Consider the following 19,600-nt stretch of genomic DNA (forward strand, 5'->3'; position numbering starts at 1 on the left):
TTTTTTGTTCTTTATTTTTCACCCTTTTATACTTTCTGTCTTTGTTGAGTTGCTGTGACCAAATAATCATCAGATTGCCGTGAATTGATGCACGAATTCAAACTCAAAGGTTTGTCCATGCATGTTATGTTTAACCAGACAACACCATACTTATAATCCACCAAAACTTATAGAACCAATACAAAGCTGGTACAAAGGACCAGCATCAATGGCAGAGCAGTGAAGCAACGAATACACCGACTGCTATCAAAGCAAAAGAAACCACTGCCCTTGTCAGTGAAGTAAGTTATTTTAACTCTTATTTACAAATGTTAACTTTCCTTTCGTAATGAATTGGATACCATTAGCTCATAACCCACATTAACTAATTGTGTTTTCCATCATTACAGAACAAATATAAAGAAGAGCATGAGAAATCCAAAGGACAAGGTTGCAATGAAATCACGCCAGCCATTGCCCATGCTGCTACTATTGCCAAGGTTTGTGTTCTATACCAGGCTCATCTCATCACAATTTGTCATCTCTTGAAGCTGCTTTTACGAATCTTGAATAAAGAAAGGCCCTGGTTGAAAGCTTCTGTTTTATATATATTGTTATAGGACCGTTTGTCATTTCTTATGCCTTCTTATTACCCTTAAGTAGCTGAATCTATCTCAACCTATCTTGTATAAACTAATACACACAATTTAATATTAATTTTGTAAAAAAATTAACTGATTTAAAATAGTTAAATGGGATTTTTTTATTGAATTTAGTATGGTTACTTTGTTCAAAGTTTAAAAAAATGTTCAAATTTTAATTTAAACATTAATGGATTATAATAAACCTAAACGTATAGTTTATCCAGTTCTTTCTTTCATTTCTTCAGGTTGTAAGTGAGAATGTGTACAAGGAAAAACACAAAGAAGATTCAAAAATACCAACAGCGTTCAGTGTTTTACCTTCAACTCCGTATATTGAGCATGTACAGAAAGTTGCTCAGAAAGCAAGCGAGGTAAACTTTTGCACGCATATCTGAAACCCTAAACCAAAATGGTTATATATTTTTTTTTACAACAATGTATGGGTTTTATATGGTTATATTAACATGTACAGAAAAGTTTCTCAGAAAGCAAGCGGGGCATTAAGTAAATAATTCTTGCTGTCGGGCATATTGAATATATTAAACGTTTAAATTTTGTTTATGTATATGGTTTTATATTATATTTTATACAAGAAAGAAATAGGTTATGAGATGCTAGATGACCTGGGAATTATTCTAGATTTCACACATTACATCATATGTATAATTATAGCTCAACATAAAACTTATATAGAATATATGCTTAATCCTTTAATATAATTCTTGCTCATAATTTATTCCAATAGATTAAATACAAAGAACAACATCAGAAAGAGGACATTGGACAACCCTCAGAACTAAAGGATTCGGTTTTAATAAAAAAGAACAAAGAAACAACTGAACTACAAAGCAATGTAAGTGGCCATCATTTAGCTCTATACAATAAACAAAAAATCTAAAAAAGTTCAAATAATTGTAAAGTTATAAACTATCTATTAAAATTATCAAGAAAGTTACCCAGTTATAAACCTGATTTTGACTAAATACTAAAAAAACTTAAAAATCTCATGCAACAATCCGCAAAAACTAATGTTATACTGTTTTCGTTATTATTAGTTTGGATTTTTTGAACTTGAGCATTTTTGGATGCAAATATTAAAACTGATATACTGTTTGTTTGTTTTTTCAGATTGAATACAGAAAGCAAGGAGAGAAAGAGGCCGAAGCAAACAAAGGATACCTAACTTGTTTGGAAGATATGCCAAAGATGAAACACGCAAAGAAGGTAAACATTCTCTTCTTCTAAACTTTTTTGTTACTCTCTCTTTTCTAAACTTAATTAAAATTGCTCATTATCAACGAAGAAAGCATCAATTGATAGTTTCTCTGTTTTTTCCAATTAAGCTTGTTCTTTTTTCTTTAAGCAACCTTATTTTCTCTTTTTTATTATCCTTATTTTGAAAATATCAAACCAAGATAAACCACAAAACATTAACACTCCTTGAAACTTCACATTAGATGAGGGATGTCTTCAGTGATTTCCGTTACAAAGAAGCTTATGAGAACGAGAAAGGAATTGTGTTCTATCCCTACTTTTTAACTCCACAATATGAAAATCAAGTGAAAGCTGGAAAACTTCAAAGCCAGGTAAAAAGAAATAACTTAAACTTACATTTTTTTATCAAAATTTTGTTATTTTAATAATAAACAAACCTATATTAAGAAAATGTTTTAAGTTATGTTTATACCCCCACCGAAGGAACAACATCTTTATTTTACAATCTTTGCCAATTTTTCAATTGATTCAGCATCTCATTACTACATGTGCTAAGAACAACGAACGTAACTTATTAAACCTCGCGTCGCAGTGGCAATGACAGTTGTATAACACGAGTGTTCTGTTTGTACAAATTATGAAACAATTATAACACTACAATAATATTTGTACATATAGTGATAAAATATCTTCATACATCTTATTATGAAACCATAGGTTTGACAATATGTAGAATATTCTTAACATACTGTAATTAAAACTATCTTTACAACCTGATGCTTCCAGAATGTATATACAAAGAAAGCAGAGGAAGGCAGACACACCTTCAAACTCACAACTGACCAACCAAACTTTAAACAAGCAAAAGTGGCCAATGATCTTATTTCTGATGTAAGTACAAATAAGCTTTGGAAAAATTAATGGAGTGACTGACTAATTAAACAGGGGTAATCGGCCAATCCTGGCTTAAATCCTAGAACCCACGTCGTTCCCTGCTGGAGGACCATGCCCACAGAAACTGGAATAGGCAAATTTAATATTTCATAAGAAATATTTTTTTCTAATTGAAAAATGTCTTATGTTTTTGTAGTATCCGTTCCTTTACTATATTTTTCGACACCAGAATCGTTCAACTTAATGAGCACCAGATTAGGGGTCAGATTCGCAGAATTTATTACAAGTTATGAAATTGTTTTTAATTTATATTTGTTTACCTACAGCTCAAGTACAGACAACCCCACAAAGGCAAAGGAGCCAAAGTAAAGGATTCCCGAGACGTCCCATCTATCTTACACTCAAAGAAAATGCAGGAGTTGTTCAGTGGTATAAGATACAGGAACGAATATGAAAAAATCAAAGACAAATATCATCTTGATGTTTCTACACCAAGTATTGTCAACGCTAAGCGAGCATCTCAATTACTAAGTGATGTAAGGATACTGTTATTTATTAATATGAAACATGTAAATGCTATTGGTATTATAAAGGAACAACATAGGTCTATTACTTATCCAGAACAACTTGGAATTTGATCTAGGGTGTCTTTTTGGAGATTGCCATTGGTTTTTAAGGAAGATTGGCTGAGAAAGTTAAACTGTATAGTGTATAATATAAATGTATGACTGTTCCCATAACATTTTTATTTGTATATACTTAGTATGGAGCTCAACAGTAACTAGTACTTGTTAGGGCATGGGGAAAATACCATAATCCTCACTTATAAAACTTAATGTTTTACAAATTTAGAAAATTATTGATTTAACTCTGAATTCTACAAACAGACTTTATGCTTAACAACTTTTTTTCAAGTTATTTACACTGTTTTAATAGTAGCAATAGTTTTTAAACTTATAACTCCTACAAACATATTTTATGCTTTATAATATTTATTCTACTTCCCAGACAACATACAAAGAGGAATACAACAAGGAGAAAGGCCAACCCTTTGACACTTACCAGGATTCCCTTCAAATGAAACACATGCGCACAATGCCTGACAAACTCAGTGAAGTATGAGATGTAAAATATTAATATATATGAAATAACTTCATTAGAAAGCAACATAATACATATAATGTTGTTTGGAGATGAAAACTTAAAAAGACAGAATTATTCTATTCTAAGTGGGTGAGATTCCAGTGTGGCGTTCAATAAATCCTAGGATTTAGGCCAGGATTGGCGATTCACCCTAGGATTTAGGCCAGGATTGGCGATTCACATAAAGATAGTAACTTTAACTACAAAATTACTGTGTTTACAAATTACATACAAAAATAGGCACAACTTATTTATGTATATGGATATACACAAACACGGACGCGTAATAGTATTTACTGAAAATCTTTCAATTTAAAACTGAAACTATATATATATATATGAATTAGGTGCTGCTACAAAGATATGACTTGATATTTAACTGTTTTTTCTACCCTGAGTGGTAAGAATGTAACTTTTAACATTGGACTTGTGTTGTAGAATAAATATAGACAAGATTTGATTCTATCACTCGCTATGAATTAGTAGACAAACCTGGCTATATCTGACTAGTAAGCATACAGGTATTTCCTTTAATAAACTGTGTACCCTTAAACTTTTATGTTGTAGAACAAATATCGACAAGATTTGATTCTTTCCCGTGGGAAAGTCATTCAAGTTGCTGACACTCCTTGGTTGGCAACTTCTAAACGCGCTCAACAGTTCATCAGCCATGTAAGGATTTTTTCTGGTGTATAAACCATACAAGCATGATATATGTAGTGTTTATTAATTTGTATTACACGGTATACCAAGTCTATGCTTGTACCACATGTGTGGATATTTCACAATACACTATAGTATATACTTGTATTATGATTTTTATTTTGGTCTGGCGAGAATTTTGCTGACGTCATATTCAGGTCATATTGATCGGAGTTTATGACGCAATTATTCAATGATATATATTACACAAATAAGTTTTATTTCTAAATGCGATAGCAAAGATCAAATTAATTAAAACCACATAGGAAATGGAATAAGCAACAAAATGACGGCCTTCTGGGTAAAAACTACTTAAGTAAAAATTTCCAATCTATTGTTACAGATCAAGTACGGCCAGAAAAGTGGACGAAAGTTGAAATGCAAGTTCCAGCCGGATAAATTCAACAAACACGTGAAGAATGTGACCGACAGTATCAGTGCTGCAAAGTAAGCTGTGATAATAGTGTGTATTGTGTATAATACAAGGCTATATATGTTCTACTATTACATGTGCTGTCATACAGTAGTGAGAGCCCTTGGGTCTTATTGAGATGTAACCAGATTCATGGTTTTATGGCTCCACTTTTATTGGTGTATGTCTCCTTAGGTCACTCAACAGTAATTGCTTCAACCCATAAGTTACAAAGGGGCTATCAATCTAGAATAATAAGAAACTAAACAATAATTTCTACAAAGTTACATATTGGAATAACTCTTAAATTGGAAGACTATGACACTTGACAACTGTGTTTAAGTTCTTGCAGTTGCCTCTGACACACTTTTATTTATTGCATGTTCCAATATTTTGATATTAATGTCTCGTTCGTTGCTTCCATTGTGAGTGTATGTTCTTAGGCAATATGCAATTGCTCCAACATTGTGGTTAATAATATGTTTCCCAAATTATCAGCCACACCTATAAAAAAAGTAGCACAAATAAAAAAAATAAAAAAATTACATTCATTCATTTATTCTTATATACAGATACCATGATGATTACGAAAACTTTTTCCGTGGTAACTTGATACCAATACCTGAAACACCAGAGACCAAGCAAGCAATGATGAATAGTAAACTGTTTAGCAAGGTAAGACGGTATTTCTATAGTAGGGTGGGGGAAGATGGGACTCCTTTTCATTCTATTTTCTCGTCCCATTTGGTAGTAAACAAAGAAAATTCAAAGAATTATAAAACTGTGTCCTTGCGACTCCAATAGACCGTTTGTAATTGTTTAAAACACAATTAGGATATCTGGATATTATGTGCTAAAGGTCCCATCTTCCCCCACCATACTATATAGATATTCCACAAACCTTTTGATTGTGTAAATTGAAACAACAAAAAGACGAGTAAACTGTTTAGCAAGTTAATAAAGTATTTATATCTTAAGAGCTGAGGTTTTGTGTGCTCCCTGGAGTAACTCTACTGTAACTAGACCAGACATGGAATTTATTTTATATGTGTTCGTTTCATATTTTTAAATTGACAAGCATAAACTAGTTAACATATTGAGATAAATGTGTTTTATTAAACTTTAGTTTTACACAGCTGAGAAAAACATAAAAACACTTATTATTTTATTTTTATTACATTTTCAACTTGATTTAACAGTAAAATAACTTTTATTAAAACATGAAAATTATAAATATTTAAAACGATAGAATATAGCGACAAAACAACAGTTGTTGAAACAGACTTGCAGTTAAAAACTTACATTTAATTGGAAAAAGAAAATAAAAGTGGTCGTTACAAAAAAGCTTGATTTCTTTATTTTATTACAGAGTGGTTACAAACAAAAGGCAAAAGAAGACCAACAGCATTATCTTCTTGTTCCTGATGATCCCGAGTTCCAAAGGTTGAAGGATGCAGCAACATATCTTAGTGATATTGCATACAAGGGTGAGGCACAAAAAGAGCATTCACATTTCACAACAGTGTCCGACACACCTACGATGGTGAAAGCAAAAGAAAGCCAAGAAATGCAGAGCGAGGTAACTTGTTTGTTATATACTTAGTTACATAAAAAAATTATAGGTAAATTCTTTATTTTTACTAAATTCTATTTAAAGATTTTGTTTAACACATCATTTGAACATCAAAATATTTCATAAAAATTAACCAATTTGTTTAAACACTAAACTTGTACCACCAACCTAATGTACCTATATTTTTAATCCAGAAAACATACAAAGGAAACTTGAAAAAAGATTTAGCAACTGGTTTCCAACTTCCGTCTGAAGGAACCGCCACAATGCAACAACAATGTTATGCTTCAACGCTCACAAGTGACAAGGCGTATAAAGATAAAGGTAGCTGTTAACCAATTTTAAAAAAGTTAACAAAATCTTACAAAAAAACAAAAAAATGTTAACAAAATCTTAACTGTTAATAAATTTTAAATGGTGCTTACGATAACCAAGTTTACAAAGTTACAATAAGGCATGAATCATAAATATCAGCAAAATGACAGTCATTAGGAAACAGTTATGGTTAAAATAATAAAATATTTAAAATAAGCAAATACGTTGCAAGTCTAGTTTCTAAAATTAACATTATTAGTCAACTCATGTGAAACTGAGGGTTTTAACAGAAAATAATTGTGTGTTTTGATTTCTAGCTGAACAGCTCGTTCATGACCCAACTGCATTCACTCAGATGAAAGAAACGAGAGAAACCGGTCATGCTAAGAAAGTCACTCACACCATTAGTGATGTAATTACATGCATTGTTATATTATTCTATTAATTCTATGTGGGTGAGGTTCTTGTTAAGGACATGGCATTTAGGCACGAGTTGGCCTATTACCCCAACAATGTATATGCACATTCTAATCTATATGGATGAGGTCCTACACCCCCACCCAGGCAGCTTGTGTATGCTGTCAGTTTTACTTTGTTTGTTATTCTGTTATGTCATAATACAAGGATTAACATGCTTTTTTTTGGAAAAGAACAAATACCCACAGACCAAAATAGTTTGGAAACAGATCAAAGTCCCACCCGTATATATTATGTATTGTTATGTCTTCATATTACATATATTAATTTGCTTGGTATTAAAACATATACTGTGTGTTATGTTTTATAATGCACCTATTAACGTATTGCTTTATTTTAAACCAGATCAAGTACAAAGAGCTTGCAAAGAAACGTCTTCACCAAGTCCATCCAACAGAGGAAGACCCATGGATGAAGAAAGCAAAGGAAGTCAACAAACATATAAGTGATGTAAGAATTAATTAGAAATATTATATTAGTGACACAAATAGTACAAAAAATGTAAATTCCTTCCCATATTTCTGATGAATTCTTGCCGAATAGCAGATGAAACTTTGAAAATACACTATTTTGTTACCAGATGAATGACTAAAACATTATTTTTATTTATCTATTAGCAAAAGTAACAGAACAAAATTCTTTAAAATAACAGGCTGCTGTTTGTATAAAGGGTAAATATGATTTCTGGCTAACAAAATCGGTGCACTTTTTAAGCTAGAGAGTTTTTTTGATTTAAACCATTTATGGTATAAGGCCCGTTGGAGGCAAATGGTTATCCCATTACTGATATAATTTCTGTAGAAATAACAGAAAGTTCAAAATTAATGTAAAACGACTCGCAGATCAGAAGATATGCCAACACTTATATATAAATCTTTACACAATTTGTTACACAGGTTACATACAAATCAAAGGACAAAGACATGGCCCACCAATACAAACTAAAGGAATCTGACAACTTCATGAAGCATGCTAAAAATGTAAGATTCGGCTATGAAGTAATAACTTGTAAGTGGGCATGGGGTGTATGAAACAGAACACCCGTGTTATAACGACTGGTGTTTTCCTTTCACCTGCTATAAATATCAAGTATGACTTATCTGGAGTTGTACCACAGCGTTTAGAGTCAATTTTTAAAAAATAATCACCCACAAAGTTACATACGTGGTAACTATTAGGCAGGCAAAAAGGTGAATGAAACAGAACACACCAATATAATCACTGTCGTTGCCCTACCATGTGTGGATAAATAAGTTACATCTATGATAACCGGTAAATGGGCATGCGATGTATGAAACAAAAACCCGTGTTATAATGACTGCTGTTACCTTGCCGTGCCAGTGTAAATAAGTTACATTCATTCACAACAATACTTATTGTAACAGGTACGTGATAATATAAGTGAAGCAAATTATAAGAAAGATTTTAATGAAAACATTGGAGTTTGTTGGTCTTCTCATCCACATGAACAAAAGTTCCTTCATGCAAAGAAAGTGGGAGATCTTGTTAGTCAGGTGAGTGCATTACAGTGGACGAAAAATCTCCCTAAAACATCTTAGTCCCACAAATTACAGCGGGAAAATAATTCTTAAACTAGTCTCGCTATTTCAGTTCCCCTAAAAATCTATGTCACGCGTCATAACATAAATTAGCGTTGGGAAAGAATTTTTTCTTGATATAGATTGTTAAAGGAAAATCCCTCCTAAAAATCTAAATCCCATAAATTATAGTAAATTACAGTGGGGGAATCTTGTAATAAACTAGTCTTAATATTCCAGTACATTAAGGTTTTTCTTGTGGTATTTTGTAATATTTAAATAGTTCCCAATTAACTATTACATGGGATGGAACTCATTCTTAGCCAGTTGTTCTTTAATTAATCTTGTTATTCCAGTATTGTTTTAAACTATGTACTTAAATTTTTTGCCAAAAAAATATGCAAACAAAATATGCTCTCGTAGTGTGCAAAAAACGATCTTACATTTTCCTACACAAAAATGATCCTTCAATTTCTTCATGAACTTCATAAACCCCAGTTATTACAATACTGTTTGTTTGTGTAGAATAAATACAAGGAAGAAGCTCGTAAGATGAAAGGAAAATATCACATCCCACAAGACACTCCCGAGTTCGAGCGCTTCAGGAAAGTTAAAGATGACGTCAGTGAGGTGAGTGTTCGCATTATGATGTCATAATTTCACAAATATTTGCCACTATTTGTTTTTTGTTTGTTAGTAATGGCCATTTTAGTCATAGCCTGTTTGGTGAACCCAATTATTTTGTATATCTCTGCGTCGTAAAAATGTGACAGTTGGTGAAATTTTAATTATTGCTTTTAATTGGGCTTCATATATTACAAATTTATTGAAGCACTGTAGAGCAATTTTTGGCAACATGTAACGAGCAACACATGTCAAATTTTAAGTAGCCTACACATCAATATCATTCTGTATATTTTTTCAGTCGAAATACAAGGACAAAGCTGGAGAGTTTACCATACTGGAAAGCACACCAGATATTAAACACGCAACTGAAGTGTCAAGTCTTGTTAGCAAGGTTTGTGGATAACATTAATAATGTAATTGCTGTTTTAATAATGTAGGCGGATAGAACATTTGATCATGGTTTTAAAAACACCAATAATAATAATATAATAACTTTTATTTGTCTCTTCAATTACGGTAGCGAAGATTTAGAAATATTTTAAATGAAAAGACAGGATATAGCGACAAAACAACATTTGTTAAAATACGCTTACAGTTAAAAACATATTTACATTTAGTTGGAAGATAATAAACGTGGTCGCTACACCTAGCGGAAAGACGAGCCATTTATTTTAATTAAGTTAAACTTCTAATAGAAACAAAAGTGTGCGTAAAGACACGACCCGTACAATGATGTTATTGTTGCTTCTTATCATTTAGTCTGATGAATAGACCTTAATAGTTAATTGGATCATGGTGTGAAAAACTAATGTGGAGAGAATGTAACCTTTTATTCACGCATGATAGAGCAATGATAGTCGTTATAACATAGGTGTTCTGTGGATTTATAAACTCTTGCTGCCTCCAGCATTCTCGCTGATGAATAGACCTTATTACATTGATCATAATTTATAAAATAGGTTGTAAAAAGCTGTTTTAAATTCATACCAAAGATAGTTATTTACTGGAAGTTAAATCAGTTTTCACCAAACAACAGTACATTGTCTGATGTTTCAAAAAGTGTTTTGTGTTTGTTTTAAAATATAAAAAAACTGCTACCACTGAACTTACTTTTCAAGCATATTCGAATCCTTGCTTTGGAACCGCAAATCTAAACCATAATGTTTCAGAATAAATATAAAGAAGATTTTGAAAAAACGAAAGGCCAATATCAGACGATTGAGGATGATTTGAATATGAACCATGCAACACAAGTTAACAAGATGCTAAGCAAGGTTTGTAGCGCAATAACATATAGTACTGTGGGGTAAGATGCTTTGCCGGTTCCACCTGTGTTCCGTAGTTCCCGATCGTTCGAGACAAACTTGGGTATTCTGTATGGCTGAGATGGCAAGGCAAATCATTTATTGAACAAATGAATGGATGACAATAATGACAGTAAATCTTATGATTTACCATGTATGTAACTTTATGGATTTTATTATTTTAATCACAGGCGGAATATAAGAAGAAGCACAAAGAAATGCAGAAGGAAGGTTATACACTTATCGCTAATCGTCCTGACACCGAACATATGCAAAAAGTGCAAAGAAACGTCAGCGATGTATGTAACCATGGGCGTCGGCTCATCATTATTTTTCATCATGACTGTGGATTCATCAGCATGATTATCTTCATTCTTTTCATCATGAGTGTGGATTCATCAGCATGATTAATCAGTACTTTTTCATCATGATTTTGGAGTGATCGTGAATATTTCTATCATGAATATCTCTTCAAGCATGTAGTGTTTCTGACTCTTTCTTCTGTTTCTTCTTCCTCCTTCTCTTCTATTTCATTCAAGTTTTCACCAAACATTTAAAGTTAAGCTATCACTTCATGATGTCTTTTCTTTAAACAATGGACTCTTCCAGCATATCATCATCATCTTTATCTCTTTTTAATTTTGCTGTGAATAATCACTGTTATTGTTTTAATTATTTTGATTGTCATGTATGCTTTGTTCGTGTGAAATGCATGCCTATAAAACTTTATCATTTCTCTATTTTCTTATCTCTGTTTAATTTTACTGTGCATAAGCACCATTATTGTTTCAAATACTTTAATTTTCATTTCAATTATTTTCTATGTTTGCTTGTATTGTTCTGTGTTACATGCATGTCTATATTACATCTTCAACATATTACATTACACACAGGTGACGTACAAGAAAGAAGCCAAGGATTCAACTGACAAAGAGTTCACCATCTTGGAGAAATCACCAGAGATTGAACATGCAGTGAACACGGCAAAGATGCAAAGCACTGTAAATATTAAAGTCAAACATATTCACAAATTTTAGACCCACTGATAAATTTCAGCCTAAACCTACTGTAACACATTAGGTATTTTTAAGTGTATCAGAATAGTGTTCTTAACCCTAAAGGTGGCTATACACAGTATCCGGAATTAGTCCGTTTTGTCCGGATTTCGCTGCCGCATGCGGAATTGGACACGGGTTTGCATACAATGCCGGATACTGTGTACAGCCACCTTAACTGTAAAATAAAAGTGTATTTGTAGAATAGTGTACCTGTACTAAGAAGAACAGCTTTGTAATATTGTATTTGCAAGACACTTTAGTTTAAATCTCTGTGTTTAATTGCTTGTCAGAATTAAATTTTCTTTTGGGAAGGACTTGAGTTATTGCAAGCTTTATGATCATTGTATGGCATTAATATCGGCAACATCTTTTACAGGTTCACTACAAGCAGAAGGTTCAAGGTAAAGACATTGAGATGCTAAAGACGCCTTCAATGAAACATGTGATGGGAGCCAATAAGCTGCAGAGTGAGGTATGTGATCATATGTATAGCAAAGAGGCTATATCCCATTAAACTGCCTATTGTTGTGATAATATTAATTAGTTTTCTAGCGCTTTTATTACTTTTTACACTCAAAAGGTTGTTTTGGTCTTCATAAAAAGTGTACCTATATAATCACCTGCAATGTTACATATGTGGTAACTCGTAAGCAGACACGAGATGTATGAAACAGAACACCCGTGTTATAAGTATATAAGGAATGTTATAAGGAATGTTCTTGCGGCAACTTAAGGGTAAAAAAGTGTTTATACTTTTACTCACTGTAGTGAAATGTTATACCATAATAAAGTGAAGGTTTTGATTTATTCCTGGTTTGTTCACAGCTTGAATACCGAAAGGAGTTCGACAAAGAAATTAAAGGAAAAGGCTGGAGATTCACTAAAGATACTCCTCAACAAAAGCATGTGGAGAATATTGGAAACGTGCAAAGCCAGGTTGGTTTAATCTAGTGCTTGTAAAACTATCAAAAATCAAATCAAAACGAGATAACAAAGTGTTGACATGTGGTGTCTAAAGATGGTAAATTACATAACTGAACAAAATTTTAACAACGATTAGTTTATTAATAACACTGTGTAAAGACAGGCTTGTTATATCTAATGCTTTTAAACTGTTTACTGTAAAACAAACGTTGGTGTTACAGAACTATCACCAACTAACTAAAAAGATATGATAAATAAAGTATGCCGGGTCTAAAATTGTGAGTTTTTAAAATGATTGGTGTAATGCAAACAGTTGTGACTGAGCAAGAAGCTTGAAAAATGAAAGAAGAATATTTTGTTTCATTACTTTGATTAACTTTGGTTATTTTATGTCTAGAATCAGAAGAATTTTGTGTGGTTCTTACTAATTTAACAACCTAAATCAGATCTTTTTACATTTCGACTTATAAGTTCAACTCTAACTTAATACTGTTTATCTCAGTACAAGTACACAAAGAAGTACCGAGACAATGTTGGTACTGGTTTCACAAGTGTTACTGATAGACCAGATATTCTCCATGCAACATCATGCAAAGATGTCATCAGTGATGTAAGAATACCGTTTGTTTTGTACATATAACTATAATTATGAAATTTTGTACTGCGTTTGCTAAAATACATGGTATATTTTCAAAAAAATAATATTTTGTCACAAAGATTTAAGTAGATTCATCAGTGATGTAAGGATACCATTTGTTTTTACATAATAACTTAACAATAAAATGTTTTACTGCATTAGCAGCAAGAATTTGTCCCAATTAATTAAATTGGTCTCAGATTTATGTTAATGATATGCTTATAATAAATATATACTTTTAATTTTCAAGAATTTTTCTAAAACAAAATTTGTTTAAACCAAAAAAAGGGGTTAAAGTATTTATTATAATCATCTTTTATTTGTCAAGAATGAATACAAACGCCGGCACCGAGCGATGACTGGAAAAGGTTACACCTTCACTCCTGATAACCCAAGTCAGGCCCATGTTGAAGAGGTGACACACACACAGAGTGAGGTAAAATGATATGTACAACGAAAATTTTACAAAAATATAATACTTGGTTTACTATTTCTGATATTTTTGGGCTGAAAAGGTTGCTTTTGTCTTTATACATACAAAAAAATACATATCTATAATATTCATTCACAAATTGGATATGTTGTAACTCGTAAGAAGACAAAAGGTGTATAAAACAGAACACCTGTGTTATAACGACAGTCGTTGCCTACCACATGAGACAAGAGGATAAATAATGTAAACTCTTGCATTCATTCTAAGATGAAAATGTTTCGCTTTTACTTTTAGCTTCAATATCGCCGAAAATACGACAACACTGGCAAAGCTTGGCAGGTTGAAGATTCTCCATCTCTCGGACATTTCAAGGAAGCTCAGAAACTTGTAGACAATGTAAGCTTATTGACAAACAAGAAAATATCACTGGTTTTCAAAAAAATGAGCTTTTTTAGGAGTTCGATAAATATTTAAAGTTAACAAAATGGTTTTTCAGTAGTAGCGAGATACTTTAAAACCCAGATTGCAATAAATGTAATTTCTTTGTTATCTGAATTATTTTATAGCTTTCTAAGCTCTGGCTTTAGAAATAAATCTTGAGTTGATTGTAAAACTGTCTTTTGTAACAGATCGACTACAGAAAACAAGCGCGAGAAATAAACGCTCGTGGAACGAATATGTCTGGTGATGTCACGCCTTCGTCACTTCACCACAAGAGAGCACAAGAGATCCTTGACGACAGAAAATACAAAGCTGATTACGAGAGGACAGTAAAAGGCAAAGGAATGACATTTGATCTTCACGGAACTCCGTCTATGAGTCACATCAAGCATGCAGAGGATATTAAGAGTGATGTAAGTTGTTAGGGCAATGACTCAGGTGAATTAAACACAAATAATCTGGTCGGTTTATATGATACAATTGTCTTTATATTAAACACTGGTGTAAGTTAATATGGCAATAATTTGAGTGAAAAATAAAATTGTTTAGTAAGTTTCAATATAAGCATACAGCCCATACATATAATAAGATTGTCTTCATTTCTATCTTGCAGATTCTGTATAAAGAAGGGTATGAAGCCACAAAAGGTCGGCCAACAGTCGTTATGGACGCCCCGCACATTATTAATGCTCAGAAAGCAAATGATCTTATTAGTGATGTAAGAGGAATTTATATTTGTTTAATTTCTTCCAGTGTTCAAGTTCAAATTTATAAAATGAATGAAATGACTGGTTGTGGCCACTTTAGACAACTCAAAATTATTGTTGGCAATCTATTAATTGGTACCTTTTCAATTTGAACATTTTTTTTTTGGAAGACCATATCTTAATGGTGTTTTATATATTTGAACATGTGTTCATATGAGGTTTATCTTTCTAATACATGAATTGTCTAGCTATGGACATCCACCACTGAGTTGTAGGTATTTATAACAATTGATGGATAATATTAACACAGACATAATGGTAACTTGTAGGTTCAGGTGGGCACAATGTGTATGAAAGAGAACACCCGTGTTATAACAATGTCCTTTTCCAGTCACGTAAGGATAAATAAGTTACATACGTGGTAACTTGTAAGCAGGCATTAGGTGTATGAAACAGAACACCCGTGTTATATCGACTGTTGTTTTCCGGGTAGCCAGGATACAGCAAGTTACATTCATTCAAATTACATCAGGTTAAATACAAGCAAGATTACAATGAACGAAGAGGTCATGTACATTCGATGGTGGATACACCAGAGATGGTTCGTGCCAGGGAAAATCAGAGTTTCTTATCTCAGGTGAGATTTCATTGTTCTTACCATGCGGTTGATCAAACTAAGTGCTAATTAATGGATATGTAACATTAAGCATAAAATAACGACTATTTTAACAACTGTGGTTTTGCTGGTGATTCCCTTCCTTTTGTTGTTTAAATAATATGATCTTCGCTCTTGTTTTAGAGAGTATAAATGACATTCCAACACAAATTTTGGGACTATTACATCATTACATATTTCAATTGTTATAAAACTTTATAAAAAATCTGAAACAACACATTTCCAATTTACAGGTCAATTATAAGTCTGATGTTGAATCAATGAAAGGAAGAAACCATTCGACTATCCTTGACACTCCTGAGTTGAGACAAGTGAAGAAGAACACCTACAACTTTAGCACGGTATGTCATTGCTACTAGTTACACTGCTACATTGATAGTTTACCCTTATGTTGTTCATCTCTTTAATTACAAGGATTACATTGATTAATAGTTTAATAGTTAATAAAGTGGCCACAACCAAAACACTAAAAAACAAAAATTAAGCATAAAGTTGACAGTTGTTAAATGGTCCTGTAGTGTACATTGATACTTTACCATTATATAATTAATCTCTTCAGTTCCAAATATTACTTTGATTAAAAACACTAATGACAAAACTTAACTGCAAAAGTGACAGTTGTTCCAGCGTCCTGTAGTGCAGATAAATGGGAAATACTGGTTAAAAACAATAATGTTAAACTTAAATAAGAACAAATAATTAAAACAAATTATACTTGTAAAACGTCTGCACAATATTTATATCTAACTACAAATATGAAGTATTTAGTAACACTGCTACAACACTGTAACCTAAACATACCTATCTCTTCAATTTTACCCGGCGCCGAGGCGTAGTGGTTAGCGCGCCTGCCTGTAACCCAGAGGTAATAGGTTCAAGGCTCGACACTGCTATCGCTGTGGGCGTATGTGTCCTTGAGCAAGACACTTAACGGCAGTTGCTCCAACCCAGTGGTCACTAATGGGTTGTTCAAATTATCAGCCATACATAAAAAAATGAAAAAATCCAAGTTACATTCATTCATTCAATCACAAATCACCTAATATTTTTAAAATATGCCTAATTTATTACACCTCAACCTAAATATATTTATCTCTCAATCACAAATTACTTTATATTTGATAAGGGTGTTTGATATTCCTTAATATTACCCAATACAGACAAACCTAATATTTCACTTCTTAAACAGATGTTTATATTTTTAAAATACGCCCATAGCAAGAATATATTAAATATATATTCTTGCTTTATTCAGATCAACTACAAATCTGAAGCTGAAAACATGAAGCGAGCGGCTCAGTCATGCGTGTTGGACACACCGGAGTTACGAAGAGTGAAACAAAACACTTACAACTTCAGCTCTGTTAGTTTCTATCCCTTCCCTTTTTCTTTACTTTTCTCTCTTTTTCTTATTCTTTTCTTCTTTCAAACTACAGATAAACTACAAGGACAACTCCAGCAAAGGAAAATCTGTCTCTGCTTGCTTAGACACACCAGAATTAAGAACTGCTCGCCAAAATAGCAGAAACTTCAGCCAGGTCTTTTATTGCTTTTTCCCAATCTTGGATAAAACAACTCCACCAAACGATTCCTTTCGTTTGCCTAAATATATCTTCTCCTATTTTGATGGAAATAAATGTAAAATTCAAACTTTTTGCAGATTAAGTACCAGTCAGACTTCAACAACATGAAAGGAAAGTACACGCCAGTTGCTGATGACTTGAACATGCAACGAGTGAAGCACGCCACTAGAATATCTTCAGATCTTAAATACAAAGGAATGAAAGCAAAGAATGAAGATATGGACAAAATGAGGGCGACCATTGAAGGACAAAAAGGTAAAAATTCGCTTTTGTGGAATTTGATTTTCATCTTATAATGTTATATTGTCAGGATATTATTTATGAATACATAAACACCGCTTATTTTGTTGTGGATGTATGTGTCCTTGGGCATGACACTGAACAGCAATTGCTCAAATCCAGTGGTCACTAATGGGGTATCTAAATTGTCAGCCATATTAAAAAAATCAATCACCCACAAATTTACCTATGTTCGTAAGCTCGTAGGCGCACACAAGGTGTATGAAATAGAACATCCGCGTTACAACGACTGTCATTTTTCATATGATAAAAAAATTTATATTCATTCATATTCTTGCGGCCATTTATATAATGCTTTATAAAATATTTGTAAAAAGTTTTAAATGTCCAGCAAACACATTTGAGGTTTAAGCAGTAGAACAGTTTATACAGTTGATACCTTTTAACACTTCACCCCAAATACCGTACAAAACAAAATTTCTTTCTTTTTCAAACTTTTCTTTGAATATATTAACTTGTGACGTCAACGTTACCAGGGAAACAACAATCGGCCATTGTCCTTGATATGAAACCGATTAAGGTCCAAACTGAACTTCCGAAACACCAAGTTGTAAAATCTGAGCCGCTTAGACGTTGGAAACGAAACCCTGGATCTATATTCGACTATGATCCTTCTGAATATGAAACTGATACCGAATACGAAATGGGAAAACCTCACACCGTTACTGGTACTCTCTTTAATTCTCTTTCACTTTCCTATTTTCCTTATTCTCTTTCTTTCTCTTTAGCTTCTGCAAAAACTGGTGGCGCCGAAAATGAACAAATATACAACCGTCTGGTGACATGGGATTCTACAAACCTAAATAAACACCCAACACCTTGGACTAACTACGTCATGGGTGCATAATAACTTCTATAATAGAACAATGATCGTTGGGATATATATACTAATTAAACCTAATTGCAGGGTCCGGTTATAAGCACGTCGGCGCGCCGTCTTCCGTGCTTGATTACAGCTCAAGACATATAGCTCTTGCACCATCTGGCGGCGGAGTATCGGTACGTTTTGTTGCCAGTGATTTGCAAAGCGTCTGTACAGGTTCAGATTAAGTATGCCACTCCACTGTATTGCAGAAGCAGTTCAAAGCGATGTATGATTATGCTGCTGCTGACGATGATGAGGTCACATTCAAGGATGGTGACGTCATAATCAATGCACAATCCATTGATGACGGTTGGATGTTTGGTACTGTACTGCGTACTGGTGCAACGGGAATGCTACCCGCCAATTACGTTCAACTTTTGGCTTAAACATGTTTCTGTAAATAACAAAATGTTTGTATGATGTTCTGTAAATATTGTGGAGTGTTCACCGGTTAAATAAAACTACTCAACAGTGATCGTTGTGTCTGTTTTTATAAGATGTCCTGTGACAAGAAGCAGTGCTTCGGTCACCAGTTTCTTAACTCGGGAGTACTGGGGTCAAGGCTCAATGCTGTAACTAGAGTGTCGTACAGAAAAAGTGAAAAATCTAAATGTATAAAAAACGGAGTCCCGATGGTGCTACCATTTTGTGTGTTTTTGGGCGAGACACTGAAAGGGAATTACTACAGTCTAGTGGACGGTTATGGGTTGCCCAAATTGTTAGTCATACATTTTATAAAAAAAAACGAAACAGTCCCCATACGGTTTACATACGTGGTAAATCGACAGCCGGCAAGAAGTGTATGAAACATAACGAAGCTGTTTTCTTAAAGCTTTTATGCGAGGGTAAATACATTCACAACCGGCTCACGAGAGGGTAATAAGTTCAAGTCATACTAAAGGCTTTTAACTGCAGGGTCGTGGCTCGACACTGCTATTGTCGACCAAATAACAATGCATCATACATGGTAACTCATATTAGGAAAGCAGTAAAACGGCGAAGTAAACCTGGTGTGTTTTATACGCCACCAGGATGAAACCAGAGCTCCCATATATGTTATTTTGCGATGATTCATGCATTTCACAGACCAAATAAATTATACGACTGTTTGACGTCAATGCTAAAATTATAAACCAACTTCTGCGAAATGGCC

General features: G+C 33.1%; 1 protein-coding gene across 28 annotated transcripts in view; it reads left to right on the forward strand.

The window, feature by feature from the left end:
* LOC149743584 (uncharacterized) overlaps positions 1-18,922 on the forward strand; it is a 64,388-nt gene extending 45,466 nt beyond the window's left edge. For 25 of the 28 annotated variants that reach the window (XM_089887488.1, XM_089887492.1, XM_089887489.1 and 22 more), the window contains 38 exons: positions 174-281; positions 390-479; positions 869-994; positions 1,369-1,476; positions 1,752-1,847; positions 2,081-2,209; positions 2,625-2,729; positions 3,059-3,268; positions 3,741-3,848; positions 4,443-4,547; positions 4,921-5,024; positions 5,562-5,664; positions 6,359-6,568; positions 6,757-6,886; positions 7,195-7,289; positions 7,700-7,804; positions 8,251-8,334; positions 8,740-8,868; positions 9,418-9,522; positions 9,818-9,910; positions 10,689-10,793; positions 11,015-11,122; positions 11,717-11,824; positions 12,258-12,353; positions 12,707-12,817; positions 13,308-13,415; positions 13,771-13,878; positions 14,170-14,271; positions 14,505-14,729; positions 14,930-15,034; positions 15,556-15,660; positions 15,933-16,040; positions 16,955-17,062; positions 17,136-17,237; positions 17,360-17,537; positions 18,059-18,421; positions 18,490-18,581; positions 18,657-18,922. In XM_089887488.1, coding sequence (XP_089743614.1) covers positions 174-281; positions 390-479; positions 869-994; positions 1,369-1,476; positions 1,752-1,847; positions 2,081-2,209; positions 2,625-2,729; positions 3,059-3,268; positions 3,741-3,848; positions 4,443-4,547; positions 4,921-5,024; positions 5,562-5,664; positions 6,359-6,568; positions 6,757-6,886; positions 7,195-7,289; positions 7,700-7,804; positions 8,251-8,334; positions 8,740-8,868; positions 9,418-9,522; positions 9,818-9,910; positions 10,689-10,793; positions 11,015-11,122; positions 11,717-11,824; positions 12,258-12,353; positions 12,707-12,817; positions 13,308-13,415; positions 13,771-13,878; positions 14,170-14,271; positions 14,505-14,729; positions 14,930-15,034; positions 15,556-15,660; positions 15,933-16,040; positions 16,955-17,062; positions 17,136-17,237; positions 17,360-17,537; positions 18,059-18,421; positions 18,490-18,581; positions 18,657-18,833 — 4,752 coding nt within the window. In that variant the 3' untranslated portion in view covers positions 18,834-18,922. The remainder of the gene's footprint in view (positions 1-173; positions 282-389; positions 480-868; positions 995-1,368; positions 1,477-1,751; positions 1,848-2,080; positions 2,210-2,624; positions 2,730-3,058; positions 3,269-3,740; positions 3,849-4,442; positions 4,548-4,920; positions 5,025-5,561; positions 5,665-6,358; positions 6,569-6,756; positions 6,887-7,194; positions 7,290-7,699; positions 7,805-8,250; positions 8,335-8,739; positions 8,869-9,417; positions 9,523-9,817; positions 9,911-10,688; positions 10,794-11,014; positions 11,123-11,716; positions 11,825-12,257; positions 12,354-12,706; positions 12,818-13,307; positions 13,416-13,770; positions 13,879-14,169; positions 14,272-14,504; positions 14,730-14,929; positions 15,035-15,555; positions 15,661-15,932; positions 16,041-16,954; positions 17,063-17,135; positions 17,238-17,359; positions 17,538-18,058; positions 18,422-18,489; positions 18,582-18,656) is intronic. The other 3 variants (XM_089887485.1, XM_089887511.1, XM_089887638.1) reach the window with 3 other exon arrangements.
* The last annotated feature ends 678 nt before the right edge of the window (positions 18,923-19,600 follow it).

This window comes from Ciona robusta, chromosome 1 (genome assembly GCF_009617815.1).
Source record: "Ciona robusta chromosome 1, ASM961781v2".
Lineage (NCBI taxonomy): Eukaryota > Metazoa > Chordata > Ascidiacea > Phlebobranchia > Cionidae > Ciona > Ciona robusta.